The 24956-nt window shown below is 38.2% G+C and overlaps 1 protein-coding gene across 1 annotated transcript in view; it reads left to right on the top strand.

Moving 5' to 3' along the window:
* The first annotated feature begins 19304 nt into the window (after positions 1-19304).
* Positions 19305-24956, top strand: part of PCOLCE2 (procollagen C-endopeptidase enhancer 2) — an 82976-nt gene continuing 77324 nt past the window's right edge. The window contains exons 1-2 of the mRNA XM_072618210.1: positions 19305-19679; positions 21109-21217. Of these exons, the coding sequence (XP_072474311.1) occupies positions 19594-19679; positions 21109-21217 (195 nt within the window). The 5' untranslated portion in view covers positions 19305-19593. The remainder of the gene's footprint in view (positions 19680-21108; positions 21218-24956) is intronic.

Below are 24956 nucleotides of genomic sequence, written 5' to 3'. Positions count from 1 at the left end.
CAGAGAGTTGCAAAGGTAATAAAAAAGGAGATGGATTAGCTCTTAAATGGTCTTTAGTTTTCCTTGCTGGATTTCTTTTTAGAATATGAATATAATGAACTTTCAAAGCTGCCTTAAAGCTAGTTTTAATGTGATAACGCAGCATAGTTCAGTGGAAAAAATATGGGATCTGGGGATCTAGAGACTCCCAAAGGTCTGTCTGACTTAAAAGGAAGGTAGGTTTGTGACATAGTGAGATCCACGGATAACAGATGGGCAACCTGAGTGGTACAGGTTTCCCAGCTCATGGCCAGATCTTTCAGAAGATGAGACAGATGAGACTAGACAGACAAAAACTTCACAGGAGAAGGTATACATGAGTTGAAATCTGCAACATTGGTAGGAGGACCCACATCCAAGAGATCAAGTCTTCACTGAAAGGAACAATCACTCCACATCTTGCTTCCCACCATGTTGTATTAAGATGTACTGTGACATTTCCCACCATCCTTTTTATTGTTCAGTAAAAAAAAAAAAAAAAACCTGAATAGGAAATTAAAAGTCAAATAGAGCACTTTTCAAAAAAATGTGAGCTTATCAAGAAATTTTTTAAATGAAATTTAATGAAAGTCTTTGTTGTTTTAAAAAAATTACATACAGATGACTACGCATGTATAACCTATATCAATTTGCTTGCCTTCTCAATGGAGGGAGGGTGGGGAGGGAGGAAAAGAGAGAATTTGGAATTCTAAGTTTTAAAAATGAATGTTAAAAATTGTTTTTACATGTAACTGGAAAAAATAAAATACAGAGAGAGAGAGAGAGAAGAAAAAAAGAAAAGAAACGAATTGGAAACAAAATATATTCCTATCAATTGGGAAATGGCTGAAAAACAAACTCTGGTATACTAATGTAATGGAATATTATTGTGCTCTAAGAAATATTTAATGTGATGAATACAGAGAACAGTGGATTTATGTGAACTGAAGAAGAATGAATTAAACAGAGCCAAGAAAACCATATGCACAGGGACTACAACAACGTCAATGGGGATAACAACCACAAAGAAAATGAAAAGTGAATGTTGTAAAAACACCAAGAATAATCATGGCTGGGACAAAAGAGATATGAGAAGATTCTCCCAAGTGTTTGCAGAGGTGAGAATGTAACAAATATATATGTTGCATATCGCACATATTTTCACATTTTTTCAATGTATTCATTACTTAAGGGTTTTTTCCACTTTCTGTTCTTAAAAATATTTGCTATATGGGATGGCTCTCTGAGAGGAATAAGGAGAGAAATATTGGGGAAATTAGGCTTCAAGAGAACTTATTTTGAAAAATTTTTAAAAAATGCACACAGGATTACTCAATCCTGTATTGAGTATACTCAAATTAAGTATACTCAATTCCTACAACTACTTTGTAGCTTTTGGTCTTATTCAATTCCATCTTGATGGGCAAGGATTTATTTATAATTTAAATGATAAGACTATTATCACCAGTTGTGCACATGGCATTTGATTAAACAAGCTTTTCCAGATGTGTCTTTAAGACACTTAAAGGATTCTGTCAAAGATGATTGATTTTACGTAACATAAAGACAAGCAAGTTTGCTATTAAAACGCATAGGTGCCTTGAAAAGGAAGTCACTGACTGCTTTTTGTTGGAAAGTAAGATGAAAATGTAATTAAAGCTATTTTCTTAAATGTTTACATATACTTTTCTTCAGAATTTAGGTTTTTCTATACATTTTGGAGTTAAGAAAAGTAAAAAATTAAAGTGAGACTGTCTTTGATCCTAATGTCCTGAACTTCTCTTCTAGAAAGTAAGATTAAATCAGGCTATCAGAACTGATAATTTATTAAAATCATATTAACATTAACATAATTAACATTGGTCTAATGCATTGAGGTTTATAAAGCACTGTACACGTTATCTGTTCCTCCCTGTAACACTGTAACATAGTTACTGTAACACAGTAACCATTTTACAAAGGATGCAACTGACTTTGAAAAGTTATAAATCACTTACCTTCTGAGGTAAGGTCTTCTGGCAAGTATGTGTCAGAGTTGAAGCTTGAATTCATAGCTTCCTGACTGTGAGGACCGCTGTCTACCATCTGATAATACCCAACAAGGACAAGTATTTTTAATCTTAGTTTTGCATACGAGGAAGCCGAAGCTCTAGTGAACAAATGAGTAGGGTCTACCTAGGAATGGTCAATGATGAAATTCAAATCCAGGTCACTAATTCTGACACCAGCACACGATTTCCACTCTGCTACAATGAAAGTGACAAACTTCAAGTTTGAGGAAGACCAAGACTTTACATAGATAATAAGTTACTTTGTACCTTCATGTCACAGAAAATAGAAATAAAAATTCAACAGATTAAAAGGGGAGAGAAAATACGAGAATTTACTGAAGTAAAATATACAACTCTTCTTTTTAATGCTTCAGAAATGAAAAACTGCTTAACTATTTATCTTTTAAATGTCTCTTTTCATTCCTTGTAAACATCCTTTTATTCAGGCTATAGAAACTCAGTTTCTTTCAGCTTACTTTCTTTATAGCCTTACAGAATTGGCTTATTGAAAATTTGGGGTAATTAAAAATTAGGGAAGAGAGGAAGTTCCTTTTTCAAGTTTTCTGTGAACTGGGCCTTCTTGGAGAATGAGTGTGTGGTAGAAGATTGAGATATAAGAAAATCTTTAGTAATGTGGCAAGTACTACAAGCTTTTGGTGTCCAATAAGGTAATACAAATTAGAACTTGATTCACATATTTGTAGAGCAGCATAACAGTTTTAACAGAAATCATCAAATGTAGGCAGTACAAATTAATTCTCTTTTATTCACACAAATTGTTTCCACTTAATGTTGAATCACCAGTCAGGTAGTCAGCTGTATCAAAGTCTACACTAAAATTCAGCCTGATGAATAGTGTTTCAAATTCTTGTTTGAAGTATAGAATCCATCTATTTATATCTATCCCTTTACATGGGTCATCATAGCCAAAGCATTCCTCATCTGGTGGTCAACCTGCTTCTATGAGCCTATCAGCACTTAGCTAGCTTATGGATGTACACACACATAGAAACACTATTGTCGTTCATCAGAACTACATCTTTGACAAACATAGCAGGGGATAATACTATTCCAGTACAGTCTCTGATTGGAGGGAACTCTTTTCAGTATAATCTACTGGGAAGCTGAATGAAAATTCTAAAGAGAGAGATTGGAAACAGAAACATTTGAGTATGGTTCCCAAAGAGACAGACCCAGAACCAGGAGCTATAGCCCAGCTATATCCTGCTACAAACTAGTGGGAGACTTTCCCTCATTTTTGTTAGGAAGCAGAGATTACCGGCATCCTCCGAGCTGTGAAACTTTCTGGGTGGTAAGATACCAATATTTCATAGGTCTGGTGCTGAGGTGTAACACCTTTTAGGCTCAGTGTGTTTTAGACTTGATTACTGAGAGAGATGTTCAGGTCCTCTTCACACTTTCCCAGGTTGCTTTAGCTTACTGCTGTTACATCATGGGAATTGCCAGGAGGGTAGATTCACAATCCTTTGGTATTCTATTAGTTTATGGCATTGGGCTAATACACTGACATTAGAAAGAGAACAAGAAGAACTTAAAACCTACTTTTCCCTAGAAGTTTGAGAGATAATAGTATAGGAAATAGGCAGTGAGAATATTCATTGCCAGATTCTGACTGTTGGGTCTATATCTTGTATTCTCTAGTTAAACATGTTTGCATTGTTAAAATATCATAAAATTAATTTTGGTGGAGAGGGAGCTTCCAAGAGGGAAATGGCAGTTGGTATTAGAACAGGTTCTAAGATGAATATGGGTGGCAGTGGGTTCCCTACACACACACACACACACACACACACACACACACACACACACACACACACACACACACACACACACACACTTAGCCTTTTTTTCTCATAAATTTTCTATGGAAGAGACTGGAGAGCACCTTTCTGGGTTGCTTTTGGGTTTTTGGTTTTTCTTAGTATTTTGAGAGTGTGCTTGTCTGGATATGTATCTAGCTGTACCAAAATCTGGGGAATAATTTAGATCGAAATATTTGCATATTACTTATTGGACTTGCAAAGATTATGTAGTTGTGTGCTTTTAGAAAGGAATAATAATGAATCCACTCTAACTCTGGTCATCTGGTATGTAGAGGATTAAAATTTAGTTCTGGGAATCATGTTTTAGGTAGAACCCTAATAAACTGAAGTATATGGATCCAGCATGGTAAAGGCCCTTGAGCTCATGCCTAATAAGAGTTAAGTGAAGGAATTGGGGATATTTTATCTGGTTACCTCATCTTTACAATGTCAATTCAGTATTATATACTGACTAGTTATTAGTCCAATTTTCTCTGATAGAATGTTGACATAGGGTCACCCTACTGAAGTCTGGTCTAGTTTTAGGATTCCCAGGATTGAGATCTGGCAGATACCTTAGAGATTGTTTAATCCATCTCCCTCCTTTTTTTTTCCAGATAAAAAAACTAAGGCCTGTAGAAGTTGCCCAAGGCCAAACACGTAGCAGAGCTTAAGATGCTAAGTCCAGGTCTTCCTATTTCAAATTCAATGTGCTTTTGGCTACACTATGCTTTTTAATTAACCAAATAACGATAAACAATTTTTCTATAATCCAGTTCCTTTGCTTCATTCCCATTTCCCATTTTGGTTTTTGGTCATTTCCGCTTTTTATTTCCTCTCATTGGTTTTTATTGTTTAGGACTCAGGACCTCCTGTAGCTTTTGGTTAACTGAAATCCTCCCTTCTGTTAATATTAACCTCACCTGACCAAAATCTAACTCATGGATTAATAGTTTAAGGGAAGACTTTTGACATTCCCAAGATAAGAAACCAAGTAAGAAGAGAACACAGCATCTTTAAAGCCTCCCCCAAATAGTTTATTTGTGGAAGAATTTCCCTAATGCCAAGACTTCATGAAATGTAAATCCCTTCCTCTAAATTAACCCCTTATGACTTCTTTAAAATGTAGCCTTGTAGTTTTGCAAGTACAGGATGTTGCAAACTCTATTTAATCTGTAACCTGCCTTAGTTTACCTATAGAGTCTGTATAACTAGGTTTGTTTCCTCAAAGGATAGATGAGATTATGATTCTATGACATTTTATGACATTTGTTTATTTTATGACATTGGAAGAAGTATGAGATTATGAATCTCTCTTTTTTTTAACTTTTATGACCTGAAAGAATGTACAAGATTGCAAGATGTAAAAGAATTATTTCTCTGTCCCTCTGACATAAATTTATCTATATGAGACCCTGTTAAAATGCTAATCTAGATTCAGGTTTGTTTATTTACTTTTTTGTCTGATATCTGAACCTATGCTTAAGTATAATTAAACCTGGGGACTCTTTTTAACCTCTATAATTTTTGTGTTGTGGTAGATATATATTTGGCAGACATCATCTACCACATGAATTCAAAAGGGAGATATTTCTGTCATAACAGTCTTTTCTAGAGGTTTTCTATGTCAGGACTCGATAGTAGGGAAAAGCAAAATAAAAACGTTCTGGAAATCCATATATTAAAGCAGTCTTCCAAAAAACCATATTCCTACTTTCAAAGAGTGGGCCTTCTAACCCTTTCCTATAGCTACTTGTAATGGTAATCTCCTCTGATGTTTGTCTGTTGTCTTCAGAGAATCAATGACATTAAGTCTAAGTCTTGAATCGTACCATGAATTGGATATGTGAGGCAGAGTTGCCCAAAGTCATCAGCCTCCCACCCTTTTCCAGAGTCACTGAAGTTCAGCAGTATGACAAAAGTCAGGACGATCACTCTTCATGTGCTGATATAGACATCCCCTTAACTCACCAATGGGTTTATTGTAGAATTGAATTGAATAAATGTGTGCTGAAATCAGTTGAAACACTGAAAGTCTAGCTTTGTGTTTCTCTGTTCTCCTACCTCAGAATTAAATTTGCTATCTCATGAGAACTTTTTTTTTGTCCAGTGCAAACATTTGGTGACTTTGATGTCAGGTTGTAAAATAAAATTGAACATCTGTAGGAATTCTAAGAATTGTTTGCACAGTTGTTTTGATCAGAATATTCAGGTGTATATAAGTTCTATCTGATTATAATGGGTATGTGTGTGTGTGTGTGTGTGTGTGTGTGTGTGTGTGTGTGTGTATACAGAGATTTTATATCAGCACACATTCACATATCTGCACTGGAAAAAAATATTTCCATCATACCATACAATGTAAACTAAGAAGATAAGACAAAATTATGAAACTGGTGAATAGTTCTTCAGGATGCTGCCAAATAGATATGGCACCAATTAACCGTGCAGGCGAAAATGGCTAATTATAGGCAGTGACAGAACTTTTGTACGGAAGTAAAACAAATTTCTGTTGCTGTGCTTTCTTAGTTATAAAATTAGTGCTTACCAGGGAGAGAGGGCATTCTGACCAACAGAGATTGGCAAATTACCCACAATTGAGAAACTTAGTGCTAGGACCATTAGAAGAGCCCCTGGTTTCAGAAACAAGATAAAAGTAAAATCTCAGAGCAACAATATAAGAGAGAATCATCCAAGAGTAAGATTTACATTACTTTTTTTAAAATTGAGAATCAAAACTTGATATGTATCATATTTCAAAACTCATACTTTTTATTTATTTAGAATTTCCTAATAATTTGTACTAGGTTGCGTACAGATTTTATACTTATTTTAGGTGTAAAAGAATTTCAAAACTATTATTAAGAAGATATTTACTTAGGAAAAATAAAGCAATCAAGATTTTAAAATATTTGCATCATTTTTTGTTTTGAAGGTAAGCTATTCAGGAAAAATACTTCAAATTTTTTGACTTATATTGTTGTCTGAGAGGGTTGTGGCTTAGTTTTTCTTTTCTCTTATAAGAACACGTGTATATATGTACACATATAGAAATGGTGAGAATTTTCATTTCAGAGTTTCTTTAAGGAGTTGTTTGGTGGAGTCTTCCCTTTGCCTTCTGGTTCTAAGAGATCTCAGCAGTTTTCTTTTATGATTTCTTGGAATATGGTGCCCAGGCTCTTTTTTTTGGTCATGGCTTTCAGGGAATTCAGCAATTGTTAACTTTTTTCTCTTTAATCTGTTTTCCAGGTGAGTTTTTTTTTTTATTGCTATGAGATACTTTATATTTTTTTCCATTTTCTTTTCTTTTTTTAAAATTCTATTTTATCTTCAGCTCCAAATCCTCTCCCTCCTGTTCCCACTCCCTTATCCATTGAGAAGTCAAGAAAACAAAATCCATTACAAATATGTAGTAATAAAAGAAACAAATTTCCACATTAGCCATGTTTAAAAAAAAAACAAGAAAAAGAAATATAAAAAATTCTTCAATCCGCAGACTGAGTCCATCAGTTCTCTATCTGGAAGTGGATATCATGTTTGATCTTAAGTCCTTTGGAATTGTAGTGGGTCACTGTATTGATCAGTTACTAAGTCTTTCACAGTTGATCATCCTTACAATGTTGCTGTTGCTGTGTACAATGTTCTCGTTCTACTCTCTTCACTTTTTATCAGTTCAGGTAAATCTCAGGTTTTTCTGAAATCATCCTCATCAATTTTTTCTTATACCATCATAGTATCCCATCACAATTGTACGCCACAACTTGCCTAGCCATTCCCCTATTGATAGGCATCTCCTCAATTTCTAATTCTTTGGCACCACAAAAAAAAAAAAGCTGTTGTCAACATTTTTTTGTATATAAAGGTCGTTTTCCTTTTTCTTCAAAGTCTTTGGAATACAGACCTAGTAGTGGTATTTCTGGGTCAAAGAGTATTCACAGTTTTATAGCCCTTGGACATAGTTCCAAATCGCTCTCCAAAATGGTTGGATCAGTTTACAACTCCACCAACACTATATCAGTGTCCCTGTTTTTCCACATCCTGTCCAACATTTGTCATTTTCCTTTTCTATCATGTTAACTAATCTGTGAGGTGGTACCTCAGAGTTGTTTTCATTTGCATTTCTTTATATGACTATTGATAGTATCAATTTCTTCTTCTGAAAACTGTTCATATCCTTTGGTCATTTATCAATAGGGGAATGGCTCTTATTGTTGTTGCTGTTTTAAATCACTTTGGCTCAGTTCTCTATCACATTTGTCAAAAACTTGCTGAAATTTCAACCACCCCAATTTTCTGCTTTCCTTCTCATTTTAACTGCATTGTTTTTGTTTGTGCATACACTTTTAAAATTCAGATAATCAAAATTATTTGTTTTACTTCCCATGATCATCTAAATTTTTGGTTTAGTCATAAACTCTTCCCTTATCCAAAGATCTAACAGGGAAATTTTCCCATGTTCCCCTAATTTGCACATACCCATTTTCACCTTATCTTGGTATATGATGTGATAGGCCATACCTATTTTTGCCAAATTGCTTTCTAATTTTTTTTAGCAGTTTTTGTTAAATACTACATTCTTGTCCCCAACACTTAGATCTTTGGGCTTAGCAAATATTAGTTTACTATGGTCATTTACTACCATATATTGCGTACTTAATCTGTTTCACTGATCTACCACTCTACTTCTTAGTCGGTAACAGGCTATTTTGATCCTTACTGCTTTGTAATCTAGTTTGAAACCTGGTACTTCTAGACTGCCTTCCATAACTTTTTTTTTTCATTGATTCCCTCAATATTCTTGACCTTTTGTTTTTCTAGATGAATTTTGCTATTTTTTTTTCTGTCTCTGTAAAATAATTATTTGGTTGTTTGTCATGGCACTGAATAAGTAAATTAATTTGGGTGGAATTGTCACTTTTATTATACTGACTTGGCCTACCCATGAGTAATTAATATTTCTTTCTGTAATTGTTTAGGTCTGTCTTCACTTCTGTGAAAAGTGTTTAATAATTATATACACATAGTTCCTGAGTTTGTCTTGGCAGATAGACTTCCAAGTATTTTATATTGTCTGCTGTAATTTTAAAAGGAATTTCTCTTTCTATCTCTTCCTGCAGAATTTTGTGGGTAATATATAGAAATACTAATGACTTATGTGGCTTTATTTTGTATTCTGCAACTTTGCTAAAGTTGTTCATTGTTTCAGCTAGTTTTTTAGTGGATTCTCCAGGATTCTCTAATTGTACTATCATATCTTTTGCAAAGAGCGATCATTTTGTTTCCTCATTGAAATTCTTATTTGTTCAATTTGTTCGTCTTGTTTTATTGGTATAGCTAGCATTTCTAATACAGTAATACACAATAGTAATGATAATGGACATTGTTGCTTCATCCCTGAATTTTACTGGGGAGACTTCTAATTCATCTTCACTGCAGATTTGCTTGCTGTTGATTTTAGACAGATACTGCTTATCATTTCAAGAAAGGTTCCACTGATTCCTATGCTTTCTAGTGTTTTTAGTATAAATGGGTATTTATCAAAAACTTTTTCTGCATCTATGAAGATAATCATATGATTTTTGTTGTTTTTGTTATGGATAAGGTCAACTATGAGTGTAGTTATCCTAATACTGAACCAGCTCTATATTCTTGTTATAAATCTCACCTGGGTATAGTATATGATCCCTTTAACATATTGCTTCAATGTCCTTGCTAGTATTTTATTTAAAATTTTTGCATCAAAATTCATTAATGAAATTAGTTTATAGTTTTCTTTCTATATTTTTTCTCTCGCTGGTCTAGATACCAAAACCATATTTGTTTGGGGGCTTTATGTTAGGAGGTGAGGATGTGAGAGTGGAAGTGATTTACTGCTTGCTCTGCCATCTTGGCTTCCAGAAGTTCAGGATTTTTATTTTGGTATTTGGTATTTAACTGAGAATTTTAAATTATGATCTCTGACAAAGCCAAAGCAAAAATTGGCCTAAGTAAAAGAGATAATTATAGGGATAATTATAATTATAGAGATAATTATATACCTTGCTAGTAGGTACCACAGACAATAAAGTGATAACAACACTAAACAGGTGTGAAGTGGATAGAGTACTAGACCTGAAGTTAGGAAGACTCATCTTGCTGAGTTCAATCCTAGCCTCAGATACTTGCTAGTTGGGTGATCCTGGACAAGTCACTTAACCTTGTTTGCCTCAGCTCCTCATCTGTAAAATGAACTGGAGGAAGAAATGCGAACCACTTCAGCATCTTTGCTAAGAAAACCCCAAATGGAGTCACAGAGAGTTGGACATAAATGAAATGACTCAACAATAGTAACAACATTCACATACCAAATGGCAACCTGAATTCTCTTTTTTTAAATTAATTTATTTAGTTTTAGTTTCCACGAGATTTTGAGTTCCAAATTTTCTGCCCATCTGTTCCCTCTCACTGCCCCAAGACATTGTGCATTCTGATTACCTCTTCCCCCAATCTGCCCTCCCTTCTATCACACCCCTTCCTTTCCTTATCCTCATCTCCTCTATTTTCTTGTAGCACACGATAAATTTCTATACCCCATTACCTGTATTTCTTATTTCCCAGTTGCATGTAAAAGCAATTTTTAACATTTGTATTTAAAACTTTGAGTTCCAACTTCTCTCCCTTCCTCCCTTCCCACCCATTCCCACTGAGAAGACAAGTAATTCAATATAGGTTATACATGTGTAGTTATGCAAAAGACTTCCATAGGAGTCATGTTATGAAAGATTTACTATATTTCCCGCCATCCTATCTTGCCCCCCATTTATTCTATTCTCTCTTTTGACCCTTTCCCTCCCCAAGTGTTTACTTCTAATTTTGCCCTTCCTTCCATCAACTCCCCCCACCGTGCTTATCCCCTTCTGCCCTAATTTCCTGTAGTGTAAGATAGATTTTCATACCAAATTGAGAGTGCATGTTATTCCCTCTTGAAGCCAAATGTGATGAGAGTAAGCTTCACTTTTTCCTTCTCACCTCCCTCCTTTTCCCCTCCTTTGAAAAAACTTTTTCTTGCCTCTTTTATGAGAGATAATTTGCCCCATTCCATTTCTCCCTTTCTCCTCCCAATATATTCCTCTCTCACATCTGAATTTTATTTTTTTAGATATCATTCCTTCCTATTCAACTCACCCTGTGCCCTCTCTCAATATGTATATAATCTCTCCAACTACCCAAATACTGAGAAAAGTCTCAAGAGTTACAAATATTATCTTTCCATGTAGGAATGCAAACAGTTCAACTTTAGTAAGTCCCTTAGGATTTCTCTTTCCTGTTTACCTTTTCATACTTTTCTTGATTCTTGTGTTTGAAAGTCAAATTTTCTTTTCAGCCCTGGTCTTTTCATCAAGAATGCTTGAAAGTCCTCTATTTCATTGAATGACCATTTTTTCCCCTGAAGTATTGTATTCAGTTTTGCTGGGTAAGTGATTCTTAGTTTTAATCCTAGTTCCTTTGACTTGTGGAATATCGTGTTCTAAACCCTGATCCCTTAATGGTAGAAGCTGCTAGATCTTCTGTTATCCTCATTTTATTTTCACAATACTCAAATTGCTTCTTTCTGGTAGCTTACAATATTTTCTTCTTGATTTGGGAACTCTGGAATTTGGCTACAATATTCCTAGAAGTTTTTCTTTTTGGATCACTTTCAGGAGGTGATTGGTGATTTCTTTCAATATTTATTTTACCTTCTGGTTCTAGGATATCAGGGCAGTTTTTCTTGATAATTTCATGAAAGATGATATCTAGGGTTTTGGTTTTTTTTGATCATGGCTTTCAGGTACTCCTATAATTTTTAAATTGTCTCTCCTGGATCTATTTTCCAGCTGCTATTTTTTCATTCCTTTGGTTTTGTTTTATAATTTCTTGATTTCTCATAAAGTCATTAGCTTCCATCTACTCCATTCTAATCTTTAAAGAATTATTTTCTTCAGTGAGCTTTTGGGTCTCCTTTTCCATCTGGCCAGTTCTGCCTTTTAGGGCATTCTTTTCCTCATTGACTTCTTGGATCTCTTTTGCCATTTGGGTTAGTCTACTTTTTAAAGTGTCATTTTCTTCAGCATTTTTTTTGCGTTCTCCTTTTTGCATCTCCAAGCTGTTGACTTTTTTATCATGATTTTCTTGCATCACTCTCATTTCTCTGCCCAGTTTTTGTTCTACTTCTCTTACTTGATTTTCAAAATCCTTTTTGAGCTATTCCATGGTCTGAGACCAATTCGTATTTTTCTTGGAGGCTTTTGATGGAGGTGCTTTAACTTTGTTTTCTTCTGTTTGCATGCTTTGGTCCTCCTTGTCACAAAAATCAGATTCTATAATCTGATTCTTTTTCCAGTTTTTGCTCATTTCCCCAGTCATTTACTTGACTTTCAAGCTCTTTGTCAGGGTAGTTCTCTGCTTCCTGTTGGGGAGAGGGGTGTACTGTCAGCCGTTCAATCCCCTCACAATCTGTGGGGGCCTAGAGCTCCAGAAACAGTTGCTGTCTTTGCACCTACTGCTGCTGTGGCTGCTTTGGGTTCCTTCATGCCCTCCCCCCTCAGCTGCCCTGGAGCTGGGGCCAGACCACTCCACTCTCCCACACTGGTCCCACAGGCTTTTTCCACTGACCTTCCAATTTGTCCTCAGCGTTTTAGGTTCCTGAAGTCTGGAAGCTGCCACAGGTGAGAGGGATTCAGACTCCCCAAGGCCTGCTCAGGTCCTGTCTGTGCCAGTGATGGGGTTCAGACTCTGGGAAGCTCCTTGAATTTCCCTTAAATCTTCCCACTTAATCTGGGAATATTCAAATCTGTTGCCCTTGCCCTAGCCTGGCCTTCCATTGTCTGTTACCTCAGGATTGCCTCATCTACTTCCCACCCAAACCCTTCATAGTCTGATATCTCCTGATTGCCTCCAGCTGTTTCCCACCCTGGATTACATCACTAGTTACCCCAATCCCATCAAGATCCTCCTTAGACCCTCCTCCCAGACCACTAGACCATCTCTAGATCTTTCTGTATATAAATTCCATCTCACCTCCATGAAAGCACTCAGATTCAATCCAGTTCACACTTTGTCTAGCTGAGAGTCTATCTGGCCCACTTGTCAATACAAGCATTACAAATGCTTATGCTCCTGAAGAGTCAACCCAATATGGCGAATCTTTAATAAACTTTGTCTTTCCTTGGCTTTAAGAAGGCTTGAGTCAAATTCATTTGAGCAGGACCTGGTGTGTTGGTTTTTTGGTGTCCCCAGCACCCCTGAGCCTCAACATTTTGGTTCCGTGACCTGGAATCGAACCTGGGCTGCAGCATGAAAGCACCAAATCCCAACCACTCCATATCAGCTAATATGGACAGTGTTGCCCCAAGGGTTTTGAGATAACCCTCATTTATTTGACCAGACTTCTGGAAGGGATTTAAAGAACCTGAAACTAGCAGGTAGTAATTTAATTCAGTATGTGGATGATATTCTTGTTTGTAGCCTCACCCAGGCTGCATCTTTGGCTGCTGCCACAGAAACCCTTAATTTGTTGGGCACTTGCAGCTATAGGGTCTCTTTGGACAAAGTCCAGATAGCAGGCCAGTCCATAAAATATCTGGGCCATGAACTCATGCCCACCTCTCTCTCTCTCCTTAACCTCTGAAAGCAAAAGAACTATCCCTGTTGCAACCACTAAGAAACAAGTTCCAGTCTTTTTAGGCATGGCTGGATTTTGTAGACTCAGGATTCCTACTTTTGGTTTTATTGCTAAACCCCTTTATGACCCTACTCGGGGCACTGACTCAGATCAGGCCAAAGCTTTTGAGACTCTGAAAACTAATTTGACCACCACCCCACCACTAGCCCTACCCAGTCTAGGAAAACTTTTCACTCTATATGTTGATGAAAGGAGAAGACAGGCATTGGGAGTCTTAACTTATTCCTTAGCCCCTGACCCTAGGCCAGCTGATGTTTTTATTTACTCAAAATATGCTTTCCTTGTTCTTTACGCCCAGGGAGCAATCTGGAAAGAAAGGGGATATCTGACAGAAAAAAACTCCCCTGTCAAACATGTCCTTCTATGTTTTGGTCTCTCCATAGTCATCTTTAATTCTCTCCAGAGAAACTGTCTTTTATGCCAGGGAAATTGTCTTTTCTTTATACTCCTTTTGTGCTTGTTTGGTCTTTGTCTCACCTCCTTGCCAGGTTTGTCTTTTCCAGAGTGCAGGCCATCAACTTCCAGATGACTGCTCAGGCTACATACCCCTTGAACAGGACCCACTGAGGCAGGGACAGTTCTACACCTCTTGCCAGCAGGAATCAGTTTCAAAAGCTAACACCTTCATCCTTTACCCCAAAAAGAATTTGGGTCCAATCTGTTTGAGGGGGGAATGATGGGGTACAAACTCTTGGAACCTTCTTGAATTCTCCTTGAATCTCCCTCTTAATCTGGCCTTTCATATTTAAATCTGTTGCCCTTGGCCTAGCCTAGCCTTCCATTGGCTGTTACCTCTTGATTGCCCCACCTACTTCCCACCCAAGCCCTGCATTATCTGATACCTCCCAATTGCTTCCAGCTGTTTCCCACCCTGGATTACATCACTAGTTACCCCAATCCCATCAAGATCCTCCTTAGACCCTCCTCCCAGACCACTAGACCACCTCTAGATCTTTCCCAGGGACTTTCTGTATATAAGTTTCATCTCACCTCCATGAAGGTGCTCAGATTCAGTCCAATTCAGACTCTGCCTAGCTGAGATTCTATCTGCCCTGCTTATGAATACAAGCATTATAAATGCTTATGCTCCTGAAGAGTCAACCCAATATGGCAAATCTTTAATAAACTTTGTCTTTCTTTGGCTTTAAGAAGGCTTGAGTCGAATTCATTCAAGCAGGACCTGGCATTTCGGTATTTGGGAGTCCCTAGCACCTCTGAACCTCAGCACCAATGTGACTCATGCTAGACTGTGCCCTGCCCCCAGTGTGGCATGATAGACACTTCCCAGTGACCTTCTAGGCTGTCTTAGGCTGGAGATTTGCTTCACTCTGTCATTCTGTAGGTTCTGCAGCTCCAGAATTAGTTTAGAGCCATTGTTTGCAGGTATTTGACTGGGTTTGGGGACAGAGCTCTAGAAAGTGAGTGTTGTTACTCTGCCATCTTGGCTTTGCCCCCGGGAACCTGAATTCTTAAAGGAAAAGTTAAATGACTTATAGAAGGAAACAGATAGTAAAACTATAATGGGGCACTCAAAATTACCCTCTCAGAACTGGATAAATTTGAAATTAAAGATAATGACAGCCATAACACAATACATTGAAATTTGTAGGATAAAACATTCCTTGAAATAGGATATCTAGGCTCTTTTTTTTTTTTTTTTTTTTTTGCTCATGGCTTTCAGATAGTCCTAGAATTAATAAATTATCTTTCCCTGATCTATTTGCTAGGTGGGGCACAAATAGTCCATATGAATATTTGGAGTGGAGATGTCTCTAAATATGCATATCTCACTTTTCTTTTGAGCTATTATAATTCTGCTCTGCTCATAGGGCACAGAACCTTCTTTGATCCAGGCACACCATGCTAGGCAGTCTTCTTCCAGTGTCTCCCATGTCTCACATTCAATGCTAAAGTTCTTCTGAGAGAGCTTGAGAGTGTCCTTATATTACTCCTGCTGTCTCCATGTGAGCACTTGCCTTTTGGGAGTTCACCATAAAATATTCTTTTAGGCAAACATAATTTTGACATCTGAACAATGTGGCCAGTAGCCAGAGTTGTTCTCTCTACAGCAGTCTGAATGCTTGACAAGTAAGCTTGAGAAAAGACCTTATTGTCTGGTACCATGTTTTGCTAGCTGATCTTCAGAATCTTCCTAGACAATTCAAATGGAAGGAATTCAGTTTCCTGGCATGGCACTGGTATACTATCCAGGTATCAGGGGCATACAACAATGAGGTCAGCACAATGGCTCATAGATCTTCAGTTTGGTAAGTAGTCTAATATGTCTTCTTTCCCATGCTTTCCTTTGGAGTTTCCTGAGCTAGCTCTGACTATGTGTGCATCAGTTTCATCATCTATGTGTACATCGCTGGAACTTATCCATAACATTCAAAATTTTTCCATTTGCTACAACTGATGATTCCATATATGGAATGGTGTGGTGCTGGATGATGGAGAACCTGTGTTTTCTTGCTGCTAATTGTTAGGCCAAAATTAGCACAAGCAACAGAGAATCAATCCATATTTTGTTGGATCTCAGAGGCTGCACTGAGTGCACAATCATCTGTGAACAAAATGTTACATACCAACTCTCCCTTCTCTTTAGTCCTGGCTTGTAGCCTTTTCAAGTTAACTAATTTACTGTCAGGGTGGTAGCTGACCTTGAAGTGTCTAAGGACAGTTTTGAACTCAGGAAAAGGAGTGCCACCTAACTCCCTAAAATCTGGGTGTATTTGTAAGCCTCAGGGGAAGGAACCATTAGATTGGAAAAGCTCAAAGATTAGAGAAAGGATGGGGATGATGGTGGGGACAATCTACAAGAGAAGACAAGAGGAGATATATAGAGAGAGGTTTGTCTTTTTCTAGTAGAAGGGTCACCTCATTATCATATTGGAGTAAAGGTGGAGATAGTAGGAGTTGGTTTCAGAGAAATATGAGATAAGGTAAGGGGGAAGGGAAAGTGACCTCTTGGTAAATGGACTCAATTTTTTCACTCAAAGATAAAGTGAGATCCTCAGTATAAAAGGGTAGGGGGAAGAAATGGGGTGGGAGGATAGAGGAGAAAAGAAAAGATTTGGAACAGATATTATGTTGAGTGGGAAATGGAATAGTAGGATTTCCTTGTTGTACTGAGGACCCAGTTGAGATTAGCTAGCCAAAGGATATAATAGATTTATCATGATTTCATTCTCTCTTCCAATTCTGTTCAGTAGCACTTAAATAGGCAAGAGGTAGGGAGGTGGCAGGATTGATACAGGGTTCCAGGTCAGTCACTTGAGATCTTTAAAGGACAAGGAAGCAAGGAATTTAAGAGTCAAATGGCTTCCCTCAGAGCTTCCACAGGGACTCTTCTCTATACACAATTTCTTCCCTTTTAAAATATATTTTATATAGTATTTGATTTCTTCAAATTCCAGTTTGAACTGAATCATTTTAAAGACAGTTTTTCAAGATATTTAGGGTTTGTAATTTTGGTTAGAGTTGAGCTTCCAAGTAAAATATGTGTAGCTAATAGCTAATATGGGTTTTTGTGAACTGCTCTTAAAAACATGTAGTACTTTTAGGGGTTTTCATATATCCCTTAATAGTAACAAAATGAGCAGTGTTGAAAACATTGAATGACTAGGTACATTTGAAAAAAACATCATCACTAGGAACATAATCTTGTAAGTTAGTATATATGGAAATGTTTGCCGTTGTGTGATATTTATTCTAACTATATATTTTTTCAATACTTGAAAGCAATTTTTATCTTGAATCCAAACTTGTCCTGAAACATTCATTTCAACTGATATAAATTAGCATTTTTACTTGAAAACTAAATGGAAGAATGTTTTCTGTTTATGACTTTAAGCCCTAAGTTTCACTGTTGTTATCTAAAATTATACAATCTCCCTTGAAATGGGTACAAGATAAACAACCAGAAATTTTCCTCATTTAAAAAAATTTTTCGAGTTGCTTAAGGGTGTAAGTTTCAAAATGCAATAAGATTTGCCAAAGTTTGTAATGCATTTTTTTAAAATGTCATGCAGGGTGTGGTTCTTTCAGAAAACTGAATAATTAGTCTTGCTTTTGTTCGTTACTTGTTTCTTCTTTTTTATTTTTTTTAAAAGGTAATACAAACTAAACCCTATTGGGAAAAATCTGGGAATTATCATAGACCCCTTCCTATCCATGCCATCATAAATCAGAATTTTTAGTCTCGAGTCAATTACCTACTTCCATTCTTGCCAGGAATCTCATTTATGTCCTTAACACTTGAGGCTTCAGTATTGGAAATCAATTTTTGATCAAGTATGACTCATAACACTTAAGAAATAACTTTGAAATGTGAGTAATGTAAAGAATGCTACTTCTCCAGATGTTGAAAAAAGAAAGACAATTGCTTATTGCACCAAATCATAATGTCATTAATGACAAACATTGGTAAGTAGCTTTTTCAATAATTCATTTGAATATGAATCCATTAAAAAAAAGACAGAAGAAAAAACCAAGTTGTGACAACCAGTCTCTGTCAGATTGTTTTTCACAGAAGCACTTTGGGCAAAGCCAGGAATGTCTACACGTTTTCACCATCACTTCATCCAGTGAAAGACCTCTTTAATAGAAAAGGGCTCAATTTTAATGTAAAAATGTGACCCCCTCAGGCAAAGGAACATTATTTTAGCAATGTTATATGCTATTCAGGGCCATCCTAAAGAGGGGTTTGGGAATTTTCAGTGTGATCACTGAAACCTTCAATCATTACAAATCAAGGCTTAATTGACTTTTGTTGATTGTCTAGACTTCAGAAAGTGTTAATAATGCAGATTAAATTCCTTCCTCTCTGCCTCCCCTCCGCTCCACCAGCCTGGTTGTTAAACATTTACCAGCACACTCTTGAATTGAGTTGAAAATATTGCTTGATCTCAGCAGAAGTGGAGAAGAAAGTTCAGGGAATGAAGTCATCACCCAACTGGAGACCTGGAGACTGTAGACTAATCATTAATAATGACGACAATAATAACTGGCATTTACAAAGCACTTCAAGTTTTGCAAAATGCTTTACATCCATTATCTCATGTGAGCCTCCCCACAACTCCGATCCCAAGGTTTGATCATTCTGATTTTATCAGCTCCAAAGGCCTTCGAGAGCAATTCACTTAGCTTCTCAGTGGCCTGAAAATGCAATTACAATCCCCACCCAGAAATCATCTGTCACCTCCTTAGTCACAGTCACACACTCACTCACACACACACACACACACACACACACACACATCCCTTTTTAAAATGGAACTATTGAAATGAAACGTTGGCTTAAAGTAACAAACTGTGCAGGATTCAAGCAAAACTGGAGCTTGGATTTTTTCTTTTTCTTCTAGTAGGTGGATATGAGGAGATAGCGATGGAAAATTGAGCCCTTAGCTGGTCAAAGCCAGGAGGTCCAAATACCTTTCTTTAATAAAACGGCATAAAAATACACCTCCCCACCGTTTTCCCCAACTAAAAACCCCACCTTATTAAATTCCCACATATAAACACGCCGTTAGGTAGTGCGCTGCCAAGTTCATCCATCCTCTGGTCTCATTCAGTGGGATTTTCTTTTCCACACCCTCCCTATTCGGAAGTTTGAAACTCAAGAGTGAGAAGAGTTTTGAGTCACGGAGATGGGGAAAGGAGGAGGAGGGTCTGGTTGGGAAAGCAACCTCCTCCTCCTCCTCCTCCTCTTGCTGCTCCTGCCCTGAGAACAAATGGTATATTCATCAGGAACTTCACGCTGCCAGAGAGACTCCTCGAGGGAAATTCGGTGGAGAGTCAGACTACACTACCACCCTCCCTTTAAAAGCCCTCCCTGAGAGCCTGAAAACCTCTGCTCTGTGTACACTTACTAGCCTCCAGGGTGTGAGTGAGAGTAAGCGTGTGCGCGCGCGCGTGTTGTGTGCGCGTGAGCGTGTGTGTGTTGTGAGTGTGTGCGTGTGTGTGTGTTGTGTGTGAACGCCTTGCGTCTCCATCAGCCATGAGAGGCATCTCCTGCATCCGCTCCTGGCTCTGGCTGCTGCTGGCTGCCGCGGCTCAGGTCTCCGGACAGCACCCACAGGAGAGGTAACCAGCCGGGGGCAGTGGGGGCACGTGGGGAGCAGGGGGAGGATGGGGCTCGCTGCCGCTGCCACTGCGGCTTCCACCACTGCTGCTTCCACCACTGAGTGCCTGGTCTCTGGGGCGTAGAGCCAATGCCTCCGCAGCCCCGGACCTCTGCGCCACCGCCTTCCTCACTCTTGTAACTCACTGCGCCTTCTTAGTCTGCTGCCCTAGAACCCCATGCAGCGTCAGCATCCCACGGGACAGCTCTGCTCTCAGCCCCAGGCATCCCTCCCCAACTCCCTCTGGTCCAGCACCGCTTGCTCCAGAGGCTCTCACAACTGTGCGCCCGGCTGATGCTTTCTCTGCCAGCGTTCCCGACCCTCGGCACTCTGGCAAACTTCCTCGAGCCTCAGTTACGGCTCAGAGAGCCACTGGGGATTCTGATGGTTGTGGCACTCCTCTACATTCTGCCCCACTCCTCTTCCCATGCCCCTGTAGCTTCTCTGAGCCCAGTCTCACTTATCCGGTAGCCTCCTCTCACTCCTTCCTACCCTGGGCTACCACCACGCTGGAGTTAGACACTCTTCCTCTCCACCTCTTTTCTGCTGTTGCAAGCAGCTGGTGATATCATTAAACTAAATCCCCTCACCACTCCCGCCGTCCTCCCTCTTACCAGGGGGAAAAAAAATCAACAGGGATTTCCAGATCCATGTAGCCACCTCTCTCTTTAATTTCTTTCTCTTCTGGGAATCTTTGCCCAGTGAGTGGCTTAAGCCCAGGCAAATAACATAAGCTGGACGAGAGAAATTCTGGGCATCATGCTGGGTGGTGAATTCATTTATTCCATGGTCTCAAATCGTATCTGCTCCACTTAGCTAGGGTTGAGAGTCAAGAGTTTTGTCAAATTTTACCTGTAACCCACCTCCACCTCCACCACTATCCTTTCCTCTGTGTAAAATCCTGCTAATAGGAAAACCTCTAAAATAGGAGAGATGGGGAAAATGCATCTGTCAGGTTCTAAGCAACTCTGCCTTTGATCAATTGCTTGCTTTCCTACTCTAAAAACAAACTATTCTTTAGTCCCTCCTTTTTTTCCCCCTTCAATATAAGCGGTAGACGCTGGAATTTTTTTTTTTTTACACCAGGATTTTTAAAATACATAGGTGGAAATGAATCGAACATTCTGAAGGACTTGTTTTTTAAGACTTGTTTGGGAGACTGTATTATTCAGTTGCTTTTCCTAGCATTCCTGCATCGGGCTTCGAACTGACTGAATTGAACTGAATGCCCAGGAGTCAACGCATGTGTGCGTTGTGTAAATTTCCTTGTGTTTATTCTTTTGCATTATGAACATTTTCAAGGCTGGGATTAGTTATTGAATATAGACAATGTTGGTAGCTTGTATTTCCAAGTGAAACTTAACTTTTTGTTGTTGTTTCAATCTTCCCAGACCAGTTTTCACATGTGGTGGCATTCTATCTGGAGAATCTGGACTTATTGGCAGTGAAGGGTTCCCTGGAGTCTACCCTCCAAATAGCAAATGTACTTGGAAAATCACAGTAAGTGTTTTAAATGCTGTATTCTAGTGTTGAAAACAAGGAAGAGCTGCTTTGTTTTCCCTCCAATGCCAGGATCTGTGCTGGGTGGGTAAGGAGGGCAGATACCTGGAATAGTAAAATGCTGAATTGACCTCAATGCTTTGGAAGATTATTAATAGAAATCCTAATGTTCTCTCATCTTAGGGACTAACATATACTATAAAGGATATGTGACAGTGCTTTGTGAATTACCAGATAAAATTTTAAAGTAGAAAGTGTTGCTCAAATCCCATTTCCACATCCCTCAACTTTCTGATACAGTATTAGGAAATGAGAACATCACATTATTGAAAATGGTAACCACATTTTTGGTTTTTTCTACTGTACCATAACCCTTCAAATTCATTCTGTTGACTTTGCTCCAAATAGAGATGAGTGGAAAATAATAATAACTGACATTTATTTATATAATACATTTTATACAGAGGATCTCATTTAATACCTATTGTTTTTGTTGTTGATGATGATGACTTGTGTTCAAATCTTGTCTATGGACCTACTACTATCTATGGACCTTGGGCAAGTCATTTCACTTCCTAGAATCTGTTTCCTCATCTATAAAATAAGGGATGGGACTAGTTGCCCTTTGAGGACTTTTCCGGGTTGTAAATCTGGAACCCATGACCATGAGGAAGTCATATCACCTCTTTGGGCCTCAGTTTACTCATCTATAAATGAGGAACTTGCACTAGATGCCCTCCAAAGTCCTATATAGCACTAAATCCTATAAATAACCCTATAAAGTAGGTGGTATTATTATCCACATTTTACAGATGAGGAAACAGCCTAACAGAGGTTAAGGAATTTATGTAGGCTTATACGGATTGTAAGTGGCTGAGGCAGGATTTGAACCCAGTCAACAGCATTTATTAAGTTCCTACTAAGTGCCAGGAACTGTGCTAAGCTGGGAATACATAAAGGAAAATACTCTGCTCTCAAGGAATCCAAGTCTTACTGATGCCAGCTTAAACATTTTGTCCATTGTGCTACATATCTTCTGTATCAGAGATGAAGGATAGTCCCTCACCTTGGCATCTATGGGAAGAATTTAAAAAAACCTAGTATCCTACTGTTGAAATCATCAGAAAAGGCAAGCTACCAAAAAAAATGGAAGAAGAGACAACCCCACCCTGGTGTGTTCATTTTTTGTTGTTGTTGGTTTTTTAAATTATTCATTGGTTGCCTGTGCCAGGAAAGCACAATGAGTAAAATGTTGAGTCATGATTAGATTCTGGAAAAACAGAGACTGTGGCAATGTAAAAATGTCTTGTCTTTAACATCAGACCAAACACGGGAATTTTTAGTCATTTCTTCTTTTTCTTTGATAGTCAGTGTCTGTTTTTGTTTTGTTTTGTTTTTAGTTGTAGGTTTCATTCTAACAGTTGCCAATATACCTTACTGAGCATTTTCTTCATCCAGTGTAACTTTACTCTCGAAACCAGGCTGAATTCACACTGAACTCAGAACTGTCCCTAAGATGGGAAGACAGGTGCTAGAACTAGGCTTTTCATTTCTATAGAGGCCATTGCCTGAGAAGGCTGCCTGGGCAAGTGCCCTCCTATAAATAAACTTGTCTTTCATCCATTGTGGAGGTTTTACTAGACCTAGATAAATATCCTTTTGTGGTCAATTCTCCAACCTGATAGACTGTAAGAGAGTATACAAGATAGAAATATAGAATACGAAGAAAAGACAATGGTTTCCTGGTATCAGCGTGCCAGAAAATGACTTGGAACCAAGCATGAATTGGAAATGTGATTCTGAGAAAAACTTAAATGATGAAATTTTTATATTTGCCTTGAATTGCTATTATATGTGTTGAATGTTACGAAGTAAGTGACAATAAGTGGATGAGAGAAATTAAATTGTGCTTTGAAGCTTTAGTGTGGTTAATAAAAGAACTCTCCTTTGGAATAATTACAAAAAAAAAAGATCTAGCACCTTCAGGTTTGCAAAGTATCTTACAAACATTTGATCTCATAACGACTCAACATAAGTATTACCATCTCCATTTCTCAGTTGAGAAAATGGAGACTTGAAGATATTTAAGTGATTTGCCCACAATCCTAGAACTAGCAAGTGTCAGAAACAGGATTCCAATCTAGGTCTCTTCTGACTTCAAGAAGAGCTCTTTCTATTATACCACTGCTGTTTCTCTAGAGAAAGGAAGTAGAGTTCAATGTTGCATCACCATCTGAACATGAAAGATTCTGCTGGATAAGACACTGCTTTGGAGAGGTAGCTTTGGGGTGTGGGGGTGGGTGGAATAGACACCCTGCTTTGTAAAGATGGTTCATTACTTTCACAGCCAGTGGGTGAGGTGGCATGGTGCCCTTCCCTCACAGTATGTTTCAGTCTCTGTAACTAGCTCAAAATGTTTTTAAAATATTTCCATTTGCTATTAAAAGAGTCTTTGAAACTTTGCCTACACGGTTATACAAATTACTTGAATAGTAGAATAAATGTAAGAAAAAAGAAAAAGAAAGAAGGGAAAAGGAAGGAACAGAGAGGAAAGGAAAGAAGAAAAGGAAGAAAGGATGCAAGAAAGAAAGGAAGGAAGGAATGGAAAGGAAAAGAAAGAAGAAAGGAAGAAAAAAGAACCGAAGGAAGGTTAACTAAGCACTTACTATGTGCTGAGAACTATGGCTACAGATACAAAAGTAAAGATAGTGTCTGCATTCATGGAGTTTATAGTCTAACAGAGGAACATTCTAACGGGCTAAGAGAGCACATAACTAGTCCAAGGTCACTGAGTGAGTTCTTTGGGAGAGCCAGGACATGAACCCAGATTTTCTGACTCTGAGTCCAACATTCTTTCCACTCCATCTCTCTGTCACTCTAAAATACAGTTGTGGTTTTCACAGTTCAGACAAGGTCAAACTCACTTAGTTAAGAACATTAGGGTGATTGCCAAACAGGAATCCTCTTTCAAAAAATACAGTAGTATTAGAATGCATGAGCCCTGTAGTACAAATAAGTACACAAACTGCTTTTTAGAGGACAAAAAAAGCTTGGAAGTGAGTGTCTGATTTTAGGCAATGAAGTTTGTGCTCTTTCAAAAGGACATCACTTTCATTTCTTGTTATAAAAACAGCTGCTCTGTTCTGAGAATGGCTAGGACAGTCCAGTATATGCTCTTGGTTACCGTTCCAGGCTTGGCAGCACTGAGTCACAGGGGTCCTCTTTGACACTAGCTCACTTGGCTGCCACAGAGGACTCAGCTGGGCAGCTTTCATTTTCTGGATAGTTCTGAGTTGTTTGTAACCCTTCAGTTTGATTCTACAGACATTTATTAAACCCCTAATACGTGCAAAGCACTGTCCTTGGTGCTGTGGATGCAAAAACCAATCCAAATCAGCAACAACAAACAGTCCTTTCCCTTAAGGAACTCACATTCCACTAGAAGGTTACAGTATGTACACAGATAAAGAAACACAAAATAATTGTACACGAGACAGAGCACTAGGGACTAGTGGATTAGGAAAGATTTATTCTGGTAGATGGGCACCTGAGCTTACCTTACCTTGAAGGAAGGTAAGGCACCTAAGAGGAGGAGGTAAGGAGGGAGCGCATACTAGGCTTGTGAGTAAGGCTGTGCAAAAATGGGAAATGAACTGTTGAGTTTAGGGAGCAGCCAAGAGACCTGTTTGACTAAGACACAGAGGTCATGAAGTCTGGAAAGGTAGGATAGAGCAAGAAT

Source organism: Notamacropus eugenii, chromosome 6 (assembly GCF_028372415.1).
Source record: "Notamacropus eugenii isolate mMacEug1 chromosome 6, mMacEug1.pri_v2, whole genome shotgun sequence".
Classification (NCBI taxonomy): Eukaryota; Metazoa; Chordata; class Mammalia; order Diprotodontia; family Macropodidae; genus Notamacropus; species Notamacropus eugenii.
This window is presented reverse-complemented; position numbering and strand designations above follow the sequence as displayed.